The sequence below is a fragment of the Oncorhynchus nerka genome, linkage group LG2 (assembly GCF_034236695.1).
Source record: "Oncorhynchus nerka isolate Pitt River linkage group LG2, Oner_Uvic_2.0, whole genome shotgun sequence".
In the NCBI taxonomy this organism is placed as follows: Eukaryota; Metazoa; Chordata; class Actinopteri; order Salmoniformes; family Salmonidae; genus Oncorhynchus; species Oncorhynchus nerka.
In genome coordinates this window covers 21112186-21136898 of record NC_088397.1, presented here as the reverse complement: position 1 = coordinate 21136898, position 24713 = coordinate 21112186, and the positions used below count along the sequence as shown (strand labels likewise).

Sequence of the window (24713 nt, the reverse complement as noted above, 5' to 3'; positions counted from 1 at the left end):
GTGTTGAAAGGTGCCAAAGCAAACACACAAAAGGCTACCAAGAACCACAACAGAATCTACAAAAGGTGTCTGCATGAAGAGAGTCTCTTCCATGAATGTGGAAGAGGTCTATTTATCCTGGGAGACACCTGGCCCAGGTGTTTCCCATGTAGCTGACGACCCTCCCAACTCCGCCCACCGGCATCCTAATAAGGAAACAAGAACAAAGAGAGAATACGGCAGACAGAGTGGGAGGGTCGTCACACACATCTGACGAGCGTTGGAGCCGGTGTAGTACGATTCAATCTTAGTCCTGTATTGACGCTTTACCTGTTTGATGGTTCGTCAGAGGGCATAGTGGGATTTCTTATAAGCGTTTGGGTTAGAGTCCCGCTCCTTGAAAGCGGCAGCTCTACCCGGATGTTGCCTGTTATCCATGGTTTCTGGTTGGGGTTATGTCCGTACTGTCACTGTAGGGACAACGTCATCGATGCACTTATTGATGAAGCCAGTGACTGATGTGGTGTACTCCTCATTGCCATCGGAAGAATCCCAGAACATGTTCCAGTCTGTGCAAAACAGTCCTGTAGCTTAGCATCTGCGTCATCTAACCACTTCTTTATTGACCGAGTCACTGGTCCTTCCTGCTTTAGTTTTTGTAAGCAGGAATCAGGAGGATAGAATTATGGTCAGATTTGCCAAATGGAGAGTGAGGGAGAGCTTTGTATGCATCTCTGTGTGTGGAGTAAAGGTGGTCTACAGTTTTTTCCCCTCTGGTTGCACATTTAAGATGCTGGTAGAAATGAGGTAAAAAGGATTTAAGTTTCCTACATTAAGGTCCCTGGTCACTAGGAGCGCCGCTTCTGGATGAGCATTTTCCTGTTTGCTTATGGCCTTATACAGCTCATTGAGTACGGTTTGAGTGCCAGCATCGGTTTATGGTGGTAAATAGACAGCTACGAAAAATATAGATGAAAACTCTCTTGGTAAATAGTGTGGTCTACAGCTTATCCTGAGATAAGGGAAAATCTTGTGACTTCGTTTATATTAGATTTTGTGCACCAGCACACCAGCACCAGTATATGGTTTAAACATATACACAGACTGCCACCTCTTGTCTTACCACGGGCGGCTGTTCTATCAGCGTAAACCCCGACATCTGTATGTTATCCATTTTGTTGTTCAGCCACGACTCAGTGACAAGATATTACAGTTTTTAATGTCCCGTTGGTAGGATATTCATGACCGTAGCTCATCTATTTTGTTATTCGATGATTGTAGGTTGGCTAATAGGACTAACGGTAGAGGCAAATTACCCACTTGCAAGGCACCCCGACCTACGTTCCCGATATCTCTGTCTCTTTCTCATGCGAATCACAGGGATTTGGGCCTTGAAGTAAATTCTTCACATCCGACTCGTTAAAGAAAAAATCTTTGCCCAGTACGAGGTGAGTAATCGCTGTCCTGATATTTAGAAGCTAATTTCGGTCGTAAGAGACGGTGGCAGAAACATTAAGTACAAAATAAGTTACAAATAAGGTGAAAAAACACACAATAGCACAATAGGTTAGGAGACAGTAAAATGGCAGCCATCTCCTCCTGTGCCATTCAGTTGCATTACTAAGTCTGCTCCTGTCTGCACGTCACAAGATCTTAGTCCTGTGAGCTAATACAAGATCTTTCTCCTGGCAGCTAAAACGTGATCTTAGTCCTGGCAGCTAACCAAAGTTCTTAGTCCTGGGAGCTAACACAAAATCTTAGTCCTGGCAGCTAACAGAAGATCTTAGTCCTGGCAGCTAACACAAGTTCTTAGTCCTGGGAGCTAACACAAGATTTTAGTCCGGGAAGCTAACACAAGATCTTTGTCCAGGCAGCTAACACAAGATCTTTGTCCAGGCAGCTAACACAAGATCTTAGTGCTGGGAGCTAACACAAGATCTTTGTCCTGGCAGCTAACACAAGATCTTAGTCCTGGGAGCTAACATAATATCTTTGTCCAGGCAGCTAACACAAGATCTTAGTCCAGGGAGCTAACATAATATCTTTGTCCAGGCAGCTAACACAAGATCTTAGTCCTGGGAGCTAACATAATATCTTTGTCCAGGCAGCTAACACAAGATCTTAGTCCTGGGAGCTAACATAATATCTTTGTCCAGGCAGCTAACACAAGATCTTAGTCCTGGGAGCTAACACAAGTCTTGAGGCATTTAATACAAGTGTAGTTCACTGAACCCCCTCCACTACAATGGCAGGCAGTAGTTTGACTGAGGAGATTGTGAATATTTAATATTCCCACATGTTATCTAACCAAGACAGAGGAGATGAGATTCTAATGGAAGTGAGTTGTGATAGGGAGTGAATCTGCTCTGTGTGTGTGTGTGTGTGTGTGTGTGTGTGTGTGTGTGTGTGTGTGTGTGTGTGTGTGTGTGTGTGTGTGTGTGTGTGTGTGTGTGTGTGTGTGTGGGTCGTCACTCTCACCCCTCAGGTTGTCCGACTTCATCGCTCTGCATAGTGAGATTCTGGGTAGTGGGCACGGAAGTCTGACATTGCCCTTCTCTCTGAGTGACACATCTCTCTCTCACACACACACACACACACACACACACACACACACACACACACAATATATGGGGTCACATTGATACATACTGTATCTATGGGCAATAGCATGGCTACTGAATATTTCATAACAGTAGGGTTTAAAAATAGATGTTTAGTTTCACTGTCCTTGCGGGGGAATTTTACAAATGTGCAAAGCTACGGGTGGCCTTGTAGAGGGGCACTTCCTCTGGTACAGTTCAATCCATCTTAGGGCCATGGCCACTCATACTGTATTAAATACCCGTGTGACTGTTAATGTGAATATATTCAATTAAACAACTATTTCGTACTCATTCCTAGCTCCTAGTTTCCTAGTATTTTTCTCACTTCCCCAATGCCAGGTTGTTACTACTGCTCCTGTACATAATGTATGGTTTGAAACTTAAAGTAATATTTTCAACTTATATTACAGTTATTGTACTGTAATAATAACCAGCAACATACACAGTTAAAAACACTGTCTGTCTGTCTGTCTGTCTGTCTGTCTGTCTGTCTGTCTGTCTGTCTGTCTGTCTGTCTGTCTGTCTGTCTGTCTGTCTGTCTGTCTGTCTGTCTGCTCTTGGGTCAGCCTACCAACATCCATACCCACACATGCGACCAGAGCAACACGTTTGCTTTACATCACTTTTTATGTTGCAGTTTTACTGTCAGTCAGTGCCATATAACAAGTGGAAATCTGTTGATGCACAAACAAGTTTGGAAATGGCATGTTGTGTTTTCTACATTTTTCACCCCCGGCTCCTACGCCCATGTATATCATGATTACTAGTGCCAGGAGTTGTGAACTGACCATAAAATACAGATCCTCATGTTTAAAAAAAGAGAAAAGAACAACTGCGATCTCAACTGTTACAGTAGGTCACAGGCCTTGTAGTAACAGCAGTAGTAACAACCTGGCATTGGGGAAGTGAGAAAAATACTAGGAAATGAGTCATACAGTAGCAGAGAAAGAGAAGAAAGGAAAAGACAGAAGAAAACAGCAAACAACAATGCACTTTTTTTATACATTTAAAACAAAGGACATCAAGGACAACTAAAATCATAACAGCAATGCCAACTGTATATGTTTTTGTGCATGTCTGGTGCTATTTCATGTATGTGTGTGTTCTTGTATGTGTTTATTTGAATAAAAGTGTGTGTATATGCATGTGTACCAACACCTGCACGGCATCAGCCTCAGGCAAACTGGCATTAGTTGTAAAAACACTGCCACTTGGTGTCATTCAAATGTACTTTTTATTATGTTTTATTTCTCTTTTCTAAAAACGTTTATCTTTGACCGTCATTCTATCTCTCACACAGCAACTCCACTCCCACTTGTCTCCAATTCCACATCCCAACCCTCAGCTTCCCTCAGCCCATCCCATCTATCTCTGCTGGCCACCCTCAGCTTCCCTCAGCCCATCCCATCTATCTCTGCTGGCCACCCTCAGCTTCCCTCAGCCCATCCCATCTATCTCTGCTGGCCACCCTCAGCTTCCCTCAGCCCATCCCATCTATCTCTGCTGGCCACCCTCAGCTTCCCTCAGCCCATCCCATCTATCTCTGCTGGCCACCCTCAGCTTCCCTCAGCCCATCCCATCTATCTCTGCTGGCCACCCAGCTCAGCTTCCCATCAGCCCATCCCATCTATCTCTGCTGGCCACCCTCAGCTTCCCTCAGCCCATCCCATCTATCTCTGCTGGCCACCCTCAGCTTCCCTCAGCCCATCCCATCTATCTCTGCTGGCCACCCACTTCGTGTTTCTAAACAACACATATCTTTCAACTATGCTGTGATGTTTAACGTGCAATTTCAATCTATCTAATCGAATAGAATCTACAGATTGCGTGTTGAAGATAAATACTTTTACTATGAGTATTAGTATATTAGTAATTGACTGACCCGGTCTCTCCAGATCTCCTAACAGTACTATTTCTTGGGTCAATTTTAGATCAATGCTATGCATTTTCAGCCATTCCTGAACCTGAGACCAGAAACAGGCTACCTGAGGGCAACACCAAAGTAAATGGTCAATTGACTCTGTATCCTCACAACAAAATCTGCAGAGCTTCGATGATTTTATGCCCCAAATACTCAACATTTTATTGGTGGCAAGAATAATATATAATAATTGTAGCTGAAAAGCCCGAAGTCTTGAATCCTGCGTTGTTTTATATATCAACTCAGACACCCTGTACCATGGAATCGGTACATCAAAAATCTCTTCCCAACTATTTTGCAATCTGTATGGCACAGTTGTCAACATCCTGGTCCTCAAATGAAACTGGTATACTTTCCTATTTATGCTATTTTTATTCCTCTGACAGTTTTGATCCTTTATATTGGGCAGATAACCGATCGCTACCTGCACCTACCCGCCTGTCCAACATCACTACTCTGGACGGCTCTGACTTAGAATACGTGGACAACTACAAATACTTAGGTGTCTGGTTAGACTGTAAACTCTCCTTCCAGACCCATATCAAACATCTCCAATCCAAAGTTAAATCTAGAATTGGCTTCCTATTTCGCAACAAAGCATCCTTCACTCATGCTGCCAAACATACCCTTGTAAAACTGACCATCCTACCAATCCTCGACTTTGGCGATGTCATTTACAAAATAGCCTCCAATACCCTACTCAACAAATTGGATGCAGTCTATCACAGTGCCATCCGTTTTGTCCCCAAAGCCCCATATACTACCCACCATTGCAACCTGTATGCTCTCGTTGGCTGGCCCTCGCTTCATACTCAAGAGATACTTCATACTTCATACTTCATATTCAAGAGAGCGAGAGTTGCACCCCTTCTGAAAAAACCTACACTCGATCCCTCCGATGTCAACAACTACAGACCAGTATCCCTTCTTTCTTTTCTCTCCAAAACTCTTGAACGTGCCGTCCTTGGCCAGCTCTCCCGCTATCTCTCTCAGAATGACCTTCTTGATCCAAATCAGTCAGGTTTCAAGACTAGTCATTCAACTGAGACTGCTCTTCTCTGTATCACGGAGGCCCTCCGCACTGCTAAAGCTAACTCTCTCTCCTCTGCTCTCATCCTTCTAGACCTATCGGCTGCCTTCGATACTGTGAACCATCAGATCCTCCTCTCCACCCTCTCCGAGTTGGGCATCTCCGGCGCGGCCCACGCTTGGATTGCGTCCTACCTGACAGGTCGCTCCTACCAGGTGGCGTGGCGAGAATCTGTCTCCTCACCACGCGCTCACCACTGGCGTCCCCAGGGCTCTGTTCTAGGCCCTCTCCTATTCTCGCTATACACCAAGTCACTTGGCTCTGTCATAACCTCACATGGTCTCTCCTATCATTGCTATGCAGACGACACACAATTAATCTTCTCCTTTCCCCCTTCTGATGACCAGGTGGCGAATCGCATCTCTGCATGTCTGGCAGACATATCAGTGTGGATGACGGATCACCACCTCAAGCTGAACCTCGGCAAGACGGAGCTGCTCTTCCTCCCGGGAAGGACTGCCCGTTCCATGATCTCGCCATCACGGTTGACAACTCCATTGTGTCCTCCTCCCAGAGCGCTAAGAACCTTGGCGTGATCCTGGACAACACCCTGTCGTTCTCAACTAACATCAAGGCGGTGGCCCGTTCTTGTAGGTTCATGCTCTACAACATCCGCAGAGTACGACCCTGCCTCACACAGGAAGCAGCGCAGGTCCTAATCCAGGCACTTGTCATCTCCCGTCTGGATTACTGCAACTCGCTGTTGGCTGGGCTCCCTGCCTGTGCCATTAAACCCCTACAACTCATCCAGAACGCCGCAGCCCGTCTGGTGTTCAACCTTCCCAAGTTCTCTCACGTCACCCTGCTCTTCCGCTCTCTCCACTGGCTTCCAGTTGAAGCTCGCATCTGCTACAAGACCATGGTGCTTGCCTACGGAGCTGTGAGGGGAACGGCACCTCAGTACCTCCAGGCTCTGATCAGGCCCTACACCCAAACAAGGGCACTGCGTTCATCCACCTCTGGCCTGCTCGCCTCCCTACCACTGAGGAAGTACAGTTCCCGCGCAGCCCAGTCAAAACTGTTCGCTGCTCTGGCCCCCCAATGGTGGAACAAACTCCCTCACGACGCCAGGACAGCGGAGTCAATCACCACCTTCCGGAGACACCTGAAACCCCACCTCTTTCAGGAATACCTAGGATAGGATAAAGTAATCCTTCTCACCCTCACCCCCCTTAAAAGATTTAGATGCACTATTGTAAAGTGGCTGTTCCACTGGATGTCTTAAGGTGAACGCACCAATTTGTAAGTCGCTCTGGATAAGAGCGTCTGCTAAATGACTTAAATGTAAATGTAAATGTAATACTCGTCGCCAAACCCACTGGCTCCATGTCATCTACAAGACCCTGCTAGGTAAAGTCCCTCCTTATCTCAGCTCGCTGGTTACCATAGCATCTCCCACCTGTAGCACACGCTCCAGCAGGTATATCTCTCTAGTCACCCCAAAAACCAATTCTTTCTTTGGCCGCCTCTCCTTCCAGTTCTCTGCTGCCAATGACTGGAACGAACTACAAAAATCTCTGAAACTGGAAACACTTATCTCCCTCACCAGCTTTAAGCACCAACTGTCAGAGCAGCTCACAGATTACTGCACCTGTACATAGCCCACCTATAATTTAGCCCAAACAACTACCTCTTTCCCAACTGTATTTAATTAATTTATTTATTTTGCTCCTTTGCACCCCATTATTTTTTATTTCTACTTTGCACATTCTTCCATTGCAAAACTACCATTCCAGTGTTTTACTTGCTATATTGTATTTACTTTGCCACCATGGCCTTTTTTGCCTCTACCTCCCTTCTCACCTCATTTGCTCACATTGTATATAGACTTGTTTATACTGTATTATTGACTGTATGTTTGTTTTACTCCATGTGTAACTCTGTGTCGTTGTATCTGTCGAACTGCTTTGCTTTATCTTGGCCAGGTTGTTCTCAACTTGCCTACCTGGTTAAATAAAGGTAAAATAAAAAGATAGACCAATTCCCTACCTCCTCCCACTGCCACCTGCCTCTTCCATTTTGGGGTAATACTGTAATCAATTGGTTGTACACTTGGATTGAGCAGACTCCATGAAGGACGTAATGCTACCATTCCAATTTACAATGTAATGTAATGTAATTTAATTACAAAATACCCTTTTCAAACATCTTTCCCATAAATACAGTTATTTTTTTAACCAGCACATTTGAGTTCAGCCATCATTTTTTGGTAATATTTCTTCTATCTTTTCAGGGGGATGAAATGGAAATTGTATCCAACGCTGCAATGCTTGTTAGAAAAAGAGAGATACTTTGAAAAAAGTATCATTTTCAATTAATCGAAAATGAGACATGGCAATCTGCACAAAGGCAAAAAGGCCGTTTTTAAACAATGGATGAGCGTTTCTTGTTTTAAACTACTTGAGAACCATTCAGGGTTCAAATAAAACTATTCAATGAGTGAAGCTTTTAGAGAGAGGTTTAGTGCTTTTAGATTTAATCATCTCCACCTACCCAATTCATATTCATTATATAGATAGGCACATTTTATTTTGTCTGGTTTAGCATCCCTGTCAGACTGGGTGCGCAACTGGTCAACTGGAGTCAGGTGCAGGAGAGCAGAGATGAGTGAACAGGCACACTATAATTGGCAGAAGCAAAACAGTCAGACGCAACAGCGTCACAACACTCCAGCCAAAGGCAAAAGCGAATAACGCTCTGGTCACACAAATAATGTACAACAATACAATTACCACGGGTTCAAAACAATACCCGGAATAAACCAGCCTGACGCGTCACACAATAAACGTAACGAACAATTACACACACAGACATGGGGGGGAACAGAGGGTTAAATACACGACAAGTAATGAGGGAATGAAAACCAGGTGTGTGGGAAAACAAGAGAAAACAAATGGAAAATGAAAGGTGGATCGGCGATGGCTAGAAGACCGGTGACGTTGACCGCCGAACGCCGCCCGAACAAGGAGAGGAACCGACAATCCTAGATAAAGCTAAATGTGTTTTGCTCATATGATTTGAAAAACGAATCATCAGGAGTAGGCAGTGCAATAAGTAAGTGAGTAAACTGAGATATGACTAAGGAGTTAATCAGGGCAATTTTTCCATAAATAGACAGATATTGGTTGCAGGATCTTGTCTATTTTTACAGGTTTTCTATTGAAATTCCTTGTGGAGAGATTATTTATATCTTTTCTGATATGAATACCGAGTATGTCTACTTCACCATCAGCCCATGTGACAGGTAAACTGCAGGGTAATGTAAAAGTTGTATTTTTGTAAGGATCCAATACGTAATATTGTACACTTATCATAATTATGTTTTAGTCCAGAGAGTACTGAAAAGTTATCTAGATCTTTGTCACGGCCGTCGAAAGAAGTGGACCAAAGTGCAGCGTGGTGAGCGTACATTTTCCTTTTATTACAATGATGTCGCCAACAAAACAACAAACGGAGAAACAACCGTGAAGGTTACAGGGCTATAGTGCCACTAACAAAAGTCAACTAGCCACCCTGAAAGGAGGGGAAAAGGGATACCTAAGTATGATTCCCAATCAGAGACAACGATAGACAGCTGTCTCTGATTGAGAACCATACCCGGCCAAAACATAGAAATAAAGAAACATAGAAAACAAAACATAGAATGCCCAGGCCACATCACACCCTGACCTAACCAAACAGAGAAATAAAACGTCTCTCTAAGGTCAGGGCGTGACAATCTTCACTGAGACATTGCAGGGATCTAGCTTGCGGACTTAATATAATACTTGAGTTGTTGGCATACATGGACACCTTTTGTTTTTAAGCCTTGGATTTCTAGTCCTCTAATGTTGTTATTGGATCTGATTTTAATAGCTAGTATTTCGATGGCCATAACTAATAGATATGATGACAGCGGACACCCTTCTTTAACTCCTCTTGACAATTCAAAACTCTGAGAAGTAGCTGCTATTTACTATTTTACACCTGGGGTTTTCTATACATTATTTTTACCCATTTTATAAGAGAATTACTGAAATAGAAAAAATCCAGGCATTTATAAATAAAATCCAGTCTCACTTTATCAAATGCCTTTTCAAAATCCACTTTAAATATAATTCTTGGCTTCTTATATGTTTCATGATATTCTATTATTTCTAGTAGTTGTCGTATATTATCTCCAATGTATCGTCCATGTAAAAAAAAAAACTGTCTGATAAGGATAAACCTGATAAAAAACCTTTTAATTCGGAGCGCTATGCATTTTGCTAGTATTTTTGCATCACAACATTGAAGTGTAAGGGGCCTCCAGTTTTTTAGATAGACTGGGTCTTTATATTTGCCATATGGGTCTTGTTTTAACAATAGAGAAATCAGATCTTCCTGATGAGAACCTGACAGACTACCATTTCTATAGTAGTTAAAACAATCTATCAATGGAGCTTTTAGTATATCAAAAAATACTTGATAAAATTCAGTAGGCCTGCCTAAACAAGAGCTCTCCGTTGATAGGCTATTGAACAGAGGAACCGCGACCCGCTTCAGAGGACGAAAGTGACGTCACGAAGTGCCATTCTGCTGCGGGAGGGGAGGGGTGTATTACTAAATAATAGATTACTGGTCACGTGGTGTAAGCAGGTTTCTGAATTATTTAAAAGGCTCTCGCCTCCCACCGCCTCCTGGTGATGCGCGAGATGCTGCTGCTGCTGAAGAGAGAGAAGGAGAAGAGAGAAAAGCAGAAGGGAGAGGGGGAAGCAGAGAGAGCGAGAAAGAGAGAGAGAGAGAGAGCGAGCGAGAGAGAGAGAGAGAGAGAGAGCGAGAGAGAGAGAGAGAGAGAGCGAGAGAGAGAGAGAGCGAGAGAGAGAGACTGCAGCAACCGACATGGAGCTCGAGCCTTTCCGGAGGAGAGCGAGCATCCTCTAATCTGCCAGGATCACGGTAGAATACGTAAGTGAAATTTTTCGTCCTTTCTCTCCATCTCTGTCCCACTCTCACCCTCTCTGTCTGTGTCGTCATTGTTTATGTGTGTGTTAAAAATGGCGTATTCGACCCGCGGTGTGTATGTGTGTCCTGCAGTTGATCGCGTTGTTGTTTGATGATAAAATGTTTCCTTCTTGAGTCACACCTGCTCGGCGTGCATGTGCGTGTGCATGTGTATGTGTTCGGGGTGGGAACTCGCATCCCTGTTGCAGCTGCAGTAGACTCCAGCAGAGAGAGGAGAGGAAGAAACTATTTCTTATTACATTACCCGACATAAAGGTATTTGTTTATCAACAGCAAGAGTAAATGTTGAAATCTGCCTGATATCATCACGTAGAAGGCTGCATGTCATCTGATCGCTATTTTATCATAGAAGGACCTCTAGATAGATATAAGGCTACCCTCTGCTGTGTGTGTGTGTGTGAGTGAGAGAGACTGTACGAAATGGATGCTTATCATCAGATTTATAGCATCATGTCTGCGTGTGTAGGGTGCACGCCGATCCTCTGCAAGAATCAGTCTGTCTTTTTCTATAGATGATAGCTGCGTGTGGAGGGGGGGGGGGCTACATCTGAACTTGTGCTGTTGGGGAAACTCTTGGGAGCAGATTTGTTGGGAGGTACACCTCGTTTAGTATAGCATAAGATCGGGAAGGATCGGGTAGGATAGGGTAGTGTAGGGTTGGTTAGGGTAGTGTGGAATAAGGTTGGTTAGGGTAGGACAATGTTGGTTAGGGTAGGGTGGGATAAGGTTGGTTAGGGTAGAATAAGGTTGGTTAGGGTAGTGTAGGATAAGGTTTGTTAGAGTAGGATAAGGTTGGTTAGGGTAGGGTAAGATAAGGTTTGTTAGGGTAGGATAAGGTTCGGGTAGGGTAGGATAAGGTTGGTTAAGGTAGGATAAGGTTTGGGTAGGGTAGGGTGAGATAAGGTTGGTTAGGGTAGGATAAGGTTGGGGCAGGGTAGGATTATGGTTTGGGTAGGGTAGGATAGGATAGGATAAGGTTTGTTAGGGTAGGATTAAGGTTTGGGTAGGGTAGGATAAGGTTTGTTAGGGTAGGATTAAGGTTTGGGTAGGGTAGGATAAGGTTTGTTAGGGTAGGATTAAGGTTTGGGTAGGGTAGGATAAGGTTGGTTAGAGTAGGGTGAGATAAGGTTGGTTAAGGTAGGATAAGGTTGGGTAGGGTAGGATTATGGTTTGGGTAGGGTTGGGTAGGGTAGGATAGGGTTGGTTAGGGTAGGATAAGGTTGGTTAGGGTAGGAAAAGGTTGGTTAGGTTAGGATAAGGTTGGGTAAGGTTGGGTAAGGTAGGGTAGGATAAGGTTGGTTAGGGTAGTGTAGGATAAGGTTGGTTAAGGTAGGATAAGTTTGGTTAGGGTAGGATAAGGTTGGTTAGGGTAGAATAGGGTTGGTTAGGGTAGGATAAGGTTGGTTAGGGTAGGGTAAGGTAGGGAAGGATATGTTTTGTTAGGGTAGGGTGGGATAAGGTTGGTTAGGGTAGGGTAGGATAAGGTTGGTTAGGGTAGGATAAGGTTGGTTAGGGTAGGATAAGGTTGGTTAGGGTAGAATATGGTTGGTTAGGGTAGGATAAGGTTGGTTAGGGTAGGGTAAGGTAGGGTAGGATAAGTTTGGTTAGGGTAGGGTGAGATAAGGTTGGTTCGGGTAGGGTAGGATAAGGTTGGTTAGGGTAGGATAAGGTCTGCGAGGGTAGGATAGGGTTGGTTAGGGTAGGATAAGGTTGGTTAGGGTAGAGTAAGGTTGGGTAAGGTAGGGTAGGATAAGGTTGGTTAGGGTAGTGTAGGGTAAGGTTGGTTAGGGTAGTGTAGGATAAGGTTTGTTAGGGTAGGATAAGGTTGGTGAGGGTAGGATAGGGTTGGTTAGGGTAGGATAAGGTTGGCTAGGGTAGGATAAGGTTGGTTAGGGTAGGATAAGGTTGGCTATGGTAGGATAAGGTTGGTTAGGGTAGAGTAAGGTTGGGTAAGGTAGGGTAGGATAAGGTTGGTTAGGGTAGTGTAGGGTAAGGTTGGTGAGGGTAGGGTAGTTATTGTATATTATTGTGTTATGACTTTCCATCCTCTCTGGGTTTGAGCATGAAATAGATGGTAGAGAGAGAGAAAGAGAGAGGGATCAAAGAGAGCTCTGAAACTGCAGTATTGTCATCAGAGCCTTCACACACATTCCTCTCTCTCTCTCTCTCTGTCTGAGAAGCCAAAAGCTGGAAACACTGATTTCAATTATTTAGGGCTGAGGTTTAAACACACACACACACACACACACACACACATGCACACACTGAGATGTTGAGACAGGTCTGTGTGTTAGAGAGCCTGGAGCCCGAGAACAAGCTACTCTCTAATGACATGTCATGAGAGTTGTCTCTCTCTCTCTCCCTGCCTCTCTCTCGCTCTCTCTCCATCACCCATTCCTCCCCATGTTCCTTTTCTTCCTCTACCTCTCTTCCTCACCCACTCCCCTTCTCTCTGCTCTCTCCTTCCATCTGTGTGGTGCTGGCCGTGGTGCTGAAAGCAGCAGTCATTAACAGGAATTATTAACTGGGTGGTTCAAGCCCTGAATGCTGATTGGCTGACAGCTGTGGTATATCAGACCGTATACCACGGATAAGACAAAACATGTATTTTTGCTGCTCTAATTACGTTGGTAATCAGTTTATAATAGCAATAAGGCACCTCGGGGATTTGTGGTATATGACCAATATACCAAGGCTAAGGGCTGTATCCAGGCACTCTGAGTTGAGTTGTGCTTAAGAACAGCATTTAGCCGTGGTGTACTGGCCATATACCCCATCCCCTCGGGGCCTTATTGCTAAAATATGGTGTTGATGAAGTCTTGATAATAGTTATGCCTGTTATGTTGTATTAGTTTGGCTACATTCCCGTCATGACAAGGAAGATCACAAGATGAGTTTAACCCTGATGGGGATACCAGTTCAATAATTCCCCTCCTGTCATGGCTAGATGTCACGGGGAGTAACATCGACTGCTCCCTATAAGCTTGTTTGTAATGGATTTAGATCAATCCTTCTGTCAACAGGTGTGTGCTTGTATGTGTGTGTAATGTGTAATGATGAAACATCATTGAGCCACAGGTTGCAGCTGTGTGTGTGCGTGTGTGTGTGTGTGTGTGTGTGTGTGTGTGTGTGTGTGTGTGTGTGTGTGTGTGTGTGTGTGTGTGTGTGTGTGTGTGTGTGTGTGTGTGTGTGTGTGTGTGTTTTGTGTTCCCTTATACTGTGTGTTTGTTTATATCTAAATGTTTGTTTGCGCAAAGTGCCCTTTGCTTAATTGCTTGATAGATTGTTGTGTGTGTGTGTGTGTGTGTGTGTATAGATGATCTCATAACCCTTGTTCTATTTCATGTGTGACTCACCCTCTCACAAGAACACACACAACCTGATTTGGTTTGTGAATGGGAGATAGCCTCACTGACGTCACAGAGCCTGTCTGTGCATAAAAGCTAATACAATCACCTCCACACACACACACACACACACACACACACACACACACACACACACACACACACACACACACACATCACAGAGCATCTGCATCTCCGTCATCAGCAGCACACCCCCTACCAGACAACAGGCCACGTAAATATATAGAGAGATAGACAGCGAAAGGGGGAGAGAGAGGGGGGGGGGTCAAGTGTGGGAGGTGTTTGTTCTCATTATACTGTTATCTCTGTGATCTTACTGCATGTGTAATGAAAGGAAATGAATGGGCAGACTTTAACTGTAGTTTAAAATAATTACTCTCCTCTCCTCCTCTTCTTTTGTCTCATCCTCTCTACTGGGGAGAGGAGAGGAAGACCAGATCAGGCCATGTGGTCGGGATCAATTCTGGGCCCTAGGGATGTGTACAGCGTATTGGTGTGGTTACCAATCCTTTCAATTATGTTTCACAGTTTGGCAATATGGTTACCATGGTTATCAAATACAAGGCCATCCAAAGGAACACAGATATAGAGGGACAGAGAAATGAGAGAGAGGGGGAGAGAGAGAGGGGGAAAGAGGAGAGAGAGAGATGGAGGGCTGCGTTCCCGCTGTCTTTCACACTCTCACTACACTCTTGAACTCAGCATTGGAGAGAGAAAGAGAGACTGAAAGAAAGGAAGAGAGAGAGAACATTTCTATTGTCAGGTCCTATACCCAATGATGACATACCCGCTCTCTGACTCTGATCTACTCAGAAGTCCAGTGATTGCCATATCAGAACATTGCCGGTTGCCAGATTGGACTGAATCGGTTGCCAGATTGGACTGAATCGGTTGCCAGATTGGACTGAATGACGCTTCTTAGCTTTATTAAGGTACTGAGTTCCAGAAGCTGAATCAGGATGTACGTTCTGTCAGTCAGACATACAGTAATGTTGGCTGGAACACACAGCTAACCACTCTCTTACAACAACGAATCATGCTCATTGATTGGCCGATTGAATAACAATCATTTATTATTATGGTGGATGACTAGGAAACCAGATGGCAGACAGATGGATGGACAGAAAGACCGATCGAAAGGCAGAGGACGGCTGGACATTGTAATGGGCTGTTTACACCTGTTCTTCTAGTTAGGGTGGACAGATCCTATTGCATTGTGTTTGAGATCAATACTGTGTCTGATGGGAACAGATGAGCTGTTTTATCAGTCTGCTGCTCATCCCTCCGTCATCATCCCTCCTCTCTTATCCTTTATGTTCTATTATCCACACTCTGCAGAGACAATAGCTGCCATGCCCACCTCTCTCCTGTATTGTGCCTTGCTTTGTGGTTAAACTGAAACGCATACACACACACACATACACACGTGCGCACGCACACGCACACACACACACACACACACACTCATACAACCACTGTGGTTAAACAGCTGGGTAATTGCAGGCCTCTTTTAAGTGGTTGATAACTGAGAGGCGTGTGTGTGTAGTGTGTGTGTGTGTGTGTGTGTGTGTGTGTGTGTGGGTGTGTGTGTTCGATGATTGAGTAGTGCTCGATGATTGAGAGGTGCGTTGGCCCACTTTACATAAATGACTTCTCTTCCTGAGTGCAGACAGAGGGGGAATAATAGAGAAATAAATAGAGAAAGAGAAAGCTCATTGAAAGATGGAAAGAGGTTGTCAGTAATAGCAGTCATCAGAGCAGGTTATTTACCTACCCGGGACGCACATACTGACTGTGTATTAACTTCACTTTAGACCAGATGGTTTTACTCAATCATCTTCTATGAGTGCAGTCATTCACTAACTGGGCGGAGGACAGGGGATTGGTTGATCGAAGGTTGAATCCTTGACTATGTCTCAAATAGAGCCCTGTTCCCTCTATAGGGCTCTACTTTTGACCAGTACTCTGGACTAAGGTAGGGCACTATATCGGGAATAGTGTGCCATTTGGGACGCACAACCCTGTAATTATTTGTCTATGGCTGTAATTATATTGTGTGTGCTTGTGTGGGTCTGTAACAGAACAATGTGTTCTGTCAGATTGGGGCGAGTGGAGGAGTTGAGTCCTTACAGTCCATCAGCTCTCAGGTCAGATCTAATCAGGAAGTGATGATGACTCAGGAAGTTACAACACAACACAGTCATCTGGAACACACGCATGTACACACACACATACACATACAGACGGATATGAACTGTCATATTTGGCGTGGTGTAATGAGATGGTTGCTATAACAACAGGTTTACAAGGACCATCTGATAATTAGCTCTCTGTTTTCAGGTAGAAACTCATTCTGGAACACACATGTCGCTGTGTGTATGTGTGTGTATGTGTGTGTATGTGGTGTGTGTTTACAGTAAATGATGGATAACCAGTCATATCTTCCCCAATGTGACTGTAACTGTCAAACAGCTGTGGACAAGACACCGACATGGTGTCATATGTTGTCAGCTGTATTGTACTGTACGTGTAAAAACATAGGGTTTTCTGTTACAGATTGACACCTTAGACAACAGACAACACTTCTATATCACCATGAGGAACTGCTGACACCCCCCCCCCTCACCTGACTACCAGAGAGAAGACACTTTCTTCCTCCCATCATCTCTACCACTCCGCCCGTCTTCACAAGGATAAGCGTTATATTCGAGAGTGGAAAAAGTGACCGTCAAAAGCTGAAGCCCTCTCTTGACACTTGACCTCTAACCACTGACCTGTGACCTCAGTATGTCAGGTCTGCGTGGTAAGCTGCAGCGTGTCCAGTGGCGGGCAGGATGGCACTCCTTCACCTCCAGAGTCCTCAGGACCAAACCAGTAGAGAGCATGTTGGACTCTGGGACAGGTAGGTGTTTACAGGGGGGCCTCTAGGGGCGTGAATGAAGGTGGGAATGTGTGTGTGTGTGTGTGTGTGTGTGTGGGGGGGGGGGGTATATGTGTGGGTATACAGTATGTGTAGATATATGTGTGTGGGTTATATTAATGTGTGTTTTATGTTAAGGTGTGTGTTTGTATGCTAATGTCAGTGTGTGTGTACAGGTGGTACCAGCAGCCATGGCACCAAACTAGCGAGGGTGTTGTCCACGGTAGACCTGGTGTCACTAGGGGTGGGCAGCTGCGTTGGCACGGGGATGTACGTGGTCTCTGGGCTGGTTGCTAAGGAGATGGCCGGACCTGGCGTCATCGTCTCCTTCATCATCGCTGCTGTCGCCTCTATACTGTCAGGTACACACGCACACACACGCACACGCGCACACACACACACACGTGCACACACACACGTGCACACACACACACACACGCACACGTGCACACGCACACACGCACACGTGCACACACACACGCACATACACACACGCACACGTGCACACACAGACACACACACACACACACACATAGCTACTGTACATGATATTTGTGCGTCTCCCCTTCAGGAGTGTGTTATGCTGAATTTGGGGTTCGCGTTCCCAAGACAACAGGCTCAGCCTACACCTACAGCTACGTGACAGTGGGGGAGTGTGTGGCCTTTTTCATTGGCTGGAACCTGATCCTGGAGTACTTGATTGGCACAGCCGCGGGGGCGTCGGCTCTCAGCAGCATGGCGGACTCACTAGCCAATAAAAGCATCTCTACGTTTATGACTACACACATCGGAACACTCAACGGCCTGGGTGAGTCTGGAGGGGGGAGGAGAGGGGTGGAGAAGGGAGGAGGGTGTGTGCTGTATATCTGTGTGGGTGTGTGTGGTGTTTCCAGTAGCTGTGACATAATCTTCCCTGAGACCTGGGCTGTGTCCAGCGTAGAAATGTAGTGCGTTGAACAGCCATGCCTTTCTGACAGTTAGAGTAATAATACAAGTCAGTAAGGTTCACCTTCCTGAATGTGAGCCTGATGTCTAGAGTGGCTAGCAGTATAGAAACAGACAGTGAAAGCTCATTCCTCAACAAAACAGATGATCACTACTTTTTCTGTTTGTGGATTGTAGCGAGGGTTATGCTACAGGGTTGTGACAGTTTTTCTGTTTGTGGATTGTAGCGAGGGTTATGCTACAGGGTTGTGATAGTTTTTCTGTTTGTGGATTGTAGCGAGGGTTATGCTACCGGGTTGTGATAGTTTTTCTGTTTGTGGATTGTAGCGAGGGTTATGCTACAGGGTTGTGACAGTTGTGTGACAGCCTAGGAACTGTGGAAACAGACAGAGGGAGACAAAATCTATCTGACAGGAAAAGGAAATGGGAACTTTCCAACAACTGGCCATCTAGCCTGCCATCCATTCCCTCTGCTCACACACATGCGCGCACACACACACACACTCACACACTGTTGGCACGGTGCATGACTGTTGACAGTGTGCTTTCATGCTGACAGTGTGTTTTCTGCTGGTTCAGTTTTTGATAATAGTGGGGCCCAGGCATCTAATGTAAGCCCTGTTACAGTCAACTATTATATAAGCCCTCGTGTGAATCCATTTTAGCCTGTTTCTTATGCTGAGGTCTATAAAGCACTAGAGGCAATAGACACTAAAACGTCTGCAGGTCCAGACAACCTGGGCCCCTACCTCTTAAAGATAGCAGCTGGTATTATTACTGAACCTGTGGCTCACATTTTCAACTTGAGTCTCTTGACCAATTCCATTCCCACCATTTGGAAATCAGCTCATGTCCTCCCACTGCTAAAGGGTGGAGATCCCTCAGATCTAATAACTATCGTCCTATCTCTAAACTCCCAAACAATTTGAGGGAGTGCACATATGTTGAGCGGTTAACAAAGAAACAGGTCCTCCTATATGCTTAATTTAGAGTTATTTATGTACCTTTAGTTGTGATACAAATGTTGGGCTGTATGTTCTGATTTTTAATACATTCTAAGGCTGCATGATGTGACTCAAATGAAGATTTGACAAAAGTCGCTTGAAAGGCATGAGCTCTGCTTTGTTTTTTTTGCGCAGGCTGTACACACTTAATCAGTCTCTCATTCACAATTTGACCAGCACTTAATAATGCCTTGAATTTCACGACGGCATACCCTTTGTGGCCATAATGCACCCTAAACAAATCCATGGCTTTTGCGGCCCGGAGTGCTGCGTTGTGCCCTTCTCCCTGAGTGTGCAATCCGAAGCATCTCTCACTCACACGGCTCTCCATCACGTGATCGGGTCTTTCTCACAGGCTACAAGTGAAGTTAAGCACATCAGGGGCACAACTGCGAGCGTCCTTATCCAATTCTGAGGTGCATATTGGATTAACTTTCCCGCTTACCCTGTACCGAAAAAGGGTCAGCGGGAAAAATATGTCATATATACAGTTATATAGCGAATGGAGGACACTTTCCCCATGGTTTATTTTCATGCCAGCCAGGTGGGCTATACTCCTGTTGTAAAGAGAAGCAATGTGCTTAATATTAGTAAAGTTCAGAAATAAATATAGTAGGCCTAGCCTATAGAAATCTGATGGGATCCTACTCTTTTTAATAGAGGCCATCACTCTGTTTTCTACTGCATTTGCATAGCCTATAGAAATGTTGCGCAACATGAGCTCATGGGCTCTCATGAAGTGTTTGATTACATTTTCGAATACATTTGCATTATTGTCAGAGTGATTACAGGGACAATAGAGTGCTGAGTACCAGATAGTTAGTAAGTTTGGTAGGCTACTAATGACCATCAGCAACATCAGAGCTTGGAGAAGACTAATTACCCTGACTAAACGGTCTTGTGGAATTTGACTGCCTTCATGACTCGTGACCACCGGTGTGGCGGTAATATGGTCACCGCAACAGCCCTAAGAGGGGTTCAGTCTGGCTTTAGAATGGGGCACAGCACCACAACTACAGCTATAGAAGTGGCAAATTACCTCATAAATGCACTTGATAAAATGCAGCATTGTGCTGCTCTGTTTGTTGATATATCAAAGGCATTTGATTCAGTTGACCATGTTGCTAGCTAGACTCAGTAACATTGGTCTCAGTGAAGGGGCAGTAAATTGGTTTAAGAACTATCTTTCTGGTAGAACACAATATGTATATACTGACAGTCACAAGTCTAGCTTTCTTGAGATTAATAGACGTGTGCCCCAGGGTTCCATTTTAGCTCCTGTGTTGTTCTCAATTTGTTTTAATGATTTGGGAAATGGGATGCAACCAGCAAAGTTACATCTATATGCAGATGATACAGTCATATATTCATGTGCTCCTTCTCTGGTTCAGGCTGTTGAAGAGCTCCAGACTGCTTTTCAGTCACTGCAGGCCTCCCTTTATGGTCTCAAACTTGTCTTCAATATACAAAAAAACTAAATGAATGACCTTTATCAGAGCTCGCACTCAGCCAGAGAAGGTGAGCATTGCCACATCTGGTGACTTATCCATTGAAAAAGTGTCATCCTACAAATACCTAGGTATATGGTTGGATGACAAGTTGTCCTTTAAAGTTCATATGGATAATCTTGGGTTTTTATTTTGGTAATGAGGCTTGCTTCCGATTTATGGCTAGAAAGAAGCTTGTTCAGGCCACCTTTCTCTCTGTAATTGATTATGGTGACTTGTTTTATATGCATGCAGATGGTAGGTTGCTTACATGCTCAGAAAGCTACATTTGTATGTGTTCATCTACAAACACTTTTAGTCTGGTCTCCTTCACCACCAGCAGTTACCATACCCGGTCTGCTTGGTGGTTGCTACTTAAAGTCCCCAGGACATTTACAGTATTATGCAAGACTGCCTTCTCGTCTTGTGCACCAGAGGCACGGAATAGTCTACAATCCATGCTTCATCTAGATATGTTAGTTACTGAATTAATGCATTTTCTTTATGAGACTCTGCTACTGAGTAGTGTAAAATGCTTTTGTTAGGCTGGATCATGTTGTTGTATTGTATTGTTGTATGTTTTAATTATGTAATGTAATGATTGTTTCTGCCTTCTTGGCCAGGTCTCCCTTGAAAAAGAGACTCTGGGTTTCAATGGGCTTTTCCTGGTTAAATCAAGTTTAAATAAAAAATGTATGTTTACCTTACCTCTCGGGGGGTGTATCTCCCTCCCTCCCTCCCTCCCTCCCCCTCCCTCCCTCCCTCCCTCATTACTCCTCCCCATCCCTCTCTCCCTCGCTCTCCCCTCTGCTCCAACTCGCTCTCTCCCTTCCCCCCTCCCTCTCCCCTCTGCCCCCCCCCACTCTTTCCCTCCCTCCCTCCCTCCTTCCTCCCCTCCCTCCGCTTCCTCTCTAGGTAAAGGAGAGCAGTCGTACCCAGACCTCCTGGCCCTGCTGATAGCAGTAATAGTGACAGTGATCGTGGCCCTGGGGGTGAAGAACTCAGTAGGGTTTAATAATGTGTTGAATGTGATCAACCTGATGGTGTGGGTCTTCATGATGGTGGCCGGACTCTTCTTCGTTAACGGACACAACTGGGACGATGGAAGGTTCTTACCCTTCGGGTGGTCAGGGGTGAGAAACACATACAGACTTATATACAGTGGGGAGAACAAGTATTTGATACACTGCCGATTTTGTAGGTTTTCCTACTTACAAAGCATATAGAGGTCTGTAATTTTTGTCATAGGTGCACTTCAACTGTGAAAGACGGAATCTAAAACACAAATCCAGAAAATCACATTGTATGATTTTTAAATAATTAATTATAATTTTATTGCATGACATAAGTATTTGATCACCTACCAACCAGTAAGAATTCCGTCTCTCACAGACCTGTTAGTTTTTCTTTAAAGAAGTCCTGTTCTCCACTCATTACCTGTATTAACTGCACCTGTTTCAACTCGTTACCTGTATAAAAGACACCTGTCCACACACACAATCAAACAGACTCCAACCTCTCCACAATGGCCAAGACCTGAGAGCTGTGTAAGGACATCTGGAATAAAATTGTAGACCTGCACAAGGCTGGGATGGGCTACAGGACAATAGGCAAGCAGCTTGGTGAGAAGGCAACAACTGTTGGCGCAATTATTAGAAAATGGAAGAAGTTCAAGATGACGGTCAATCACCCTCGGTCTGGGGCTCCATGCAAGATCTCACCTCGTGGGGCATCAATGATCATGAGGGAGGTGAGGGATCAGCCCAGAACTACACGGCAGGACCTGGTCAATGACCTGAAGAGAGCTGGGACCACAGTCTCAAAGAAAACCATTAGTAACACACTATGTCATCATGGATTAAAATCCTGCAGCGCACGCAAGGTCCCCCTGCTCAAGCCAGCGCATGTCCAGGCCCGTCTGAAGTTTGCCAATGACCAATGAATGAGGAGGAATGGGAGAAGGTCATGTGGTCTGATGAGACAAAAATAGAGCTTTTTGGTCTAAACTCTACTCGCCGTGTTTGGAGGAAGAAGAAGGATGAATACAACCCCAAGAACAACATCCCAACCGTGAAGCATGGAGGTGGAAACATCATTCTTTGGGGATGCTTTTCTGAAAACTGGACAGGACGACTGCACCGTATTGAGGGGAGGATGGGTCCATGTATCGCGAGATCTTGGCCAACAACCTCCTTCCCTCAGTAAGAGCACTGAAGATTGGTTGTGGCTGGGTCTTCCAGCATGACAACGACCCGAAACACACAGCCAGGGCAGCTAAGAAGTGGCTCCGTAAGAAGCATCTCAGGGTCCTGGAGTGGCCTAGCCAGTCTCCAGACCTGAACCCAATAGAAAATCTTTGGAGGTAGCTGAAAGTCCGTATATCCCAGCGACAGCCCAGAAACCTGAATGATCTGGAGAAGGTCTGTATGGAGGAGTGGGCCAAAATCCCTGCTGCAGTGTGTGCAAAACGGCTCAAGAACTACAGGAAACGTATGATCTCTGTAATTGAAAACAAAGGTTTCTGTACCAAGTATTTAGTCCTGCTTTTCTGATGTATCAAATACTTATGTCATGCAATAAAATGCAAATGAATTACTTAAAAATCATACAATGTGATTTTCTGGATTTTTGTTTTAGATTCCGTCTCTCACAGTTGAAGTATACCCATGATAAAAATTACAGACCTCTACATGCTTTGTAAGTAGGAAAACCTGCAAAATCGGCAGTGTATCAAATACTTGTTCTCCCCACTGTACATATGCACATGCTATTACACACATACATTGGGTAGGCATGCAGATATGCAATGAATTTTGATATTCAACTAGTCAACTTCTCCTAGTTTACTAGCTAATTTTAGATAGCAACATTGTTAACTAGTGGCTAACTCGAGCTCAACTGTTGGTGGAATCATAATGCCAAAAGTGATTGTGTTTTAACACAGCCTTTAACCACTGTCTCTCCTGTGTGTGTTTATACCAGGTGATGCAGGGAGCAGCAACATGTTTCTATGCCTTCATAGGGTTTGACATCATCGCTACTACAGGAGAGGAAGCCAAGAGTCCCAACACCTCTATACCCTATGCTATTACTGTTTCCCTCATCACCTGCCTTACTGCATACGTCTCTGTGAGTACACACACACACACACACACACACACACACACACACACACACACACACGGACACACAGATACACATACACAAACACACACATACACATGTCCATGCCCTATTCGGTGCAAATTACATCATTTGCCCTCAAGAGTTTGTCGGAATGAATGATTTCTGGTTGACTCTATCTATATACTCTATGGTCTAAGATATAGACTCTATATGCTCTATGGTTTCAGCTATAGACTATCTATATACTCTATGGTTTAATATATAGACTCTATCTATATACTCTATGGTTTCAGATATAGACTCTATCTATATACTCCATGGTTTAAGATATAGACTCTATCTATATACTCTATGGTTTCAGATATAGACTCTATCTATATACTCCATGGTTTAAGATATAGACTCTATCTATATACTCTATGGTTTAAAGTATAGACTCTATCTATATACTCTATGGTTTAAGATATAGACTATATCTATATACTCTATGGTTTAAGATATAGACTATATACTCTATGGTTTAAGATATAGACTATATACTCTATGGTTTTAGATATAGACTCTATCTATATACTACATGGTTTAAGATATAGACCATATACTCTATAGTTTCAGATATAGACTCTATCTATATACTCCATGGTTTAAGATATAGACTCTATGTATATACTCCATGGTTTAAGATATAGACTATATACTCTATGGTTTCAGATATAGACTATAGACTATCTATATACTCTATGGTTTCAGATATAGACTCTATCTATATACTCTATGGTTTAAGATATACACACTATAAACTCTATGGTTTAAGATATAGAATATCTTTATACTCTATGGTTTAAGATATAGACTATATACTCTATGGTTTCAGATATAGACAATATACTCTGTGCTTTCAGATATAGACTCTATCTATATAATCTATGGTTTAATATATAGACTATATTTATATACTCTATGGTTTCAGAAATAGACTCTATCTATATACTCTATGGTGTAAGATATAGACTGTCTATATACTCTATGGTTTCAGATATAGACATGTTCTATATCTCTGGTTTAGGTTTAGGTTGTTGATCTGTCAATAAGAGATGGCCTTTTTATTCCTGTCTAGCTCTTCCTCCATAATCTCTGCATCCTAATCTCTCTTATCTCTGATCTGTGACAGATGGCTGCATGACTTCACACTTCACACGTCAGTTTACATAGATCACAGAGGCGCAGTCATGCGCATGCACACACACTCGCACGCACACACACACACCCACACTCACATACATACAA

The 24713-nt window shown here is 44.1% G+C and overlaps 1 protein-coding gene across 1 annotated transcript in view; it reads left to right on the top strand.

Moving 5' to 3' along the window:
* The first annotated feature begins 10398 nt into the window (after nucleotides 1-10398).
* slc7a14a (solute carrier family 7 member 14a) overlaps nucleotides 10399-24713 on the top strand; it is a 20562-nt gene continuing 6247 nt past the window's right edge. The window contains exons 1-6 of the mRNA XM_029650398.2: nucleotides 10399-10519; nucleotides 16501-16846; nucleotides 17041-17226; nucleotides 17436-17672; nucleotides 21216-21433; nucleotides 23283-23429. Of these exons, the coding sequence (XP_029506258.2) occupies nucleotides 16732-16846; nucleotides 17041-17226; nucleotides 17436-17672; nucleotides 21216-21433; nucleotides 23283-23429 (903 nt within the window). The 5' untranslated portion in view covers nucleotides 10399-10519; nucleotides 16501-16731. The remainder of the gene's footprint in view (nucleotides 10520-16500; nucleotides 16847-17040; nucleotides 17227-17435; nucleotides 17673-21215; nucleotides 21434-23282; nucleotides 23430-24713) is intronic.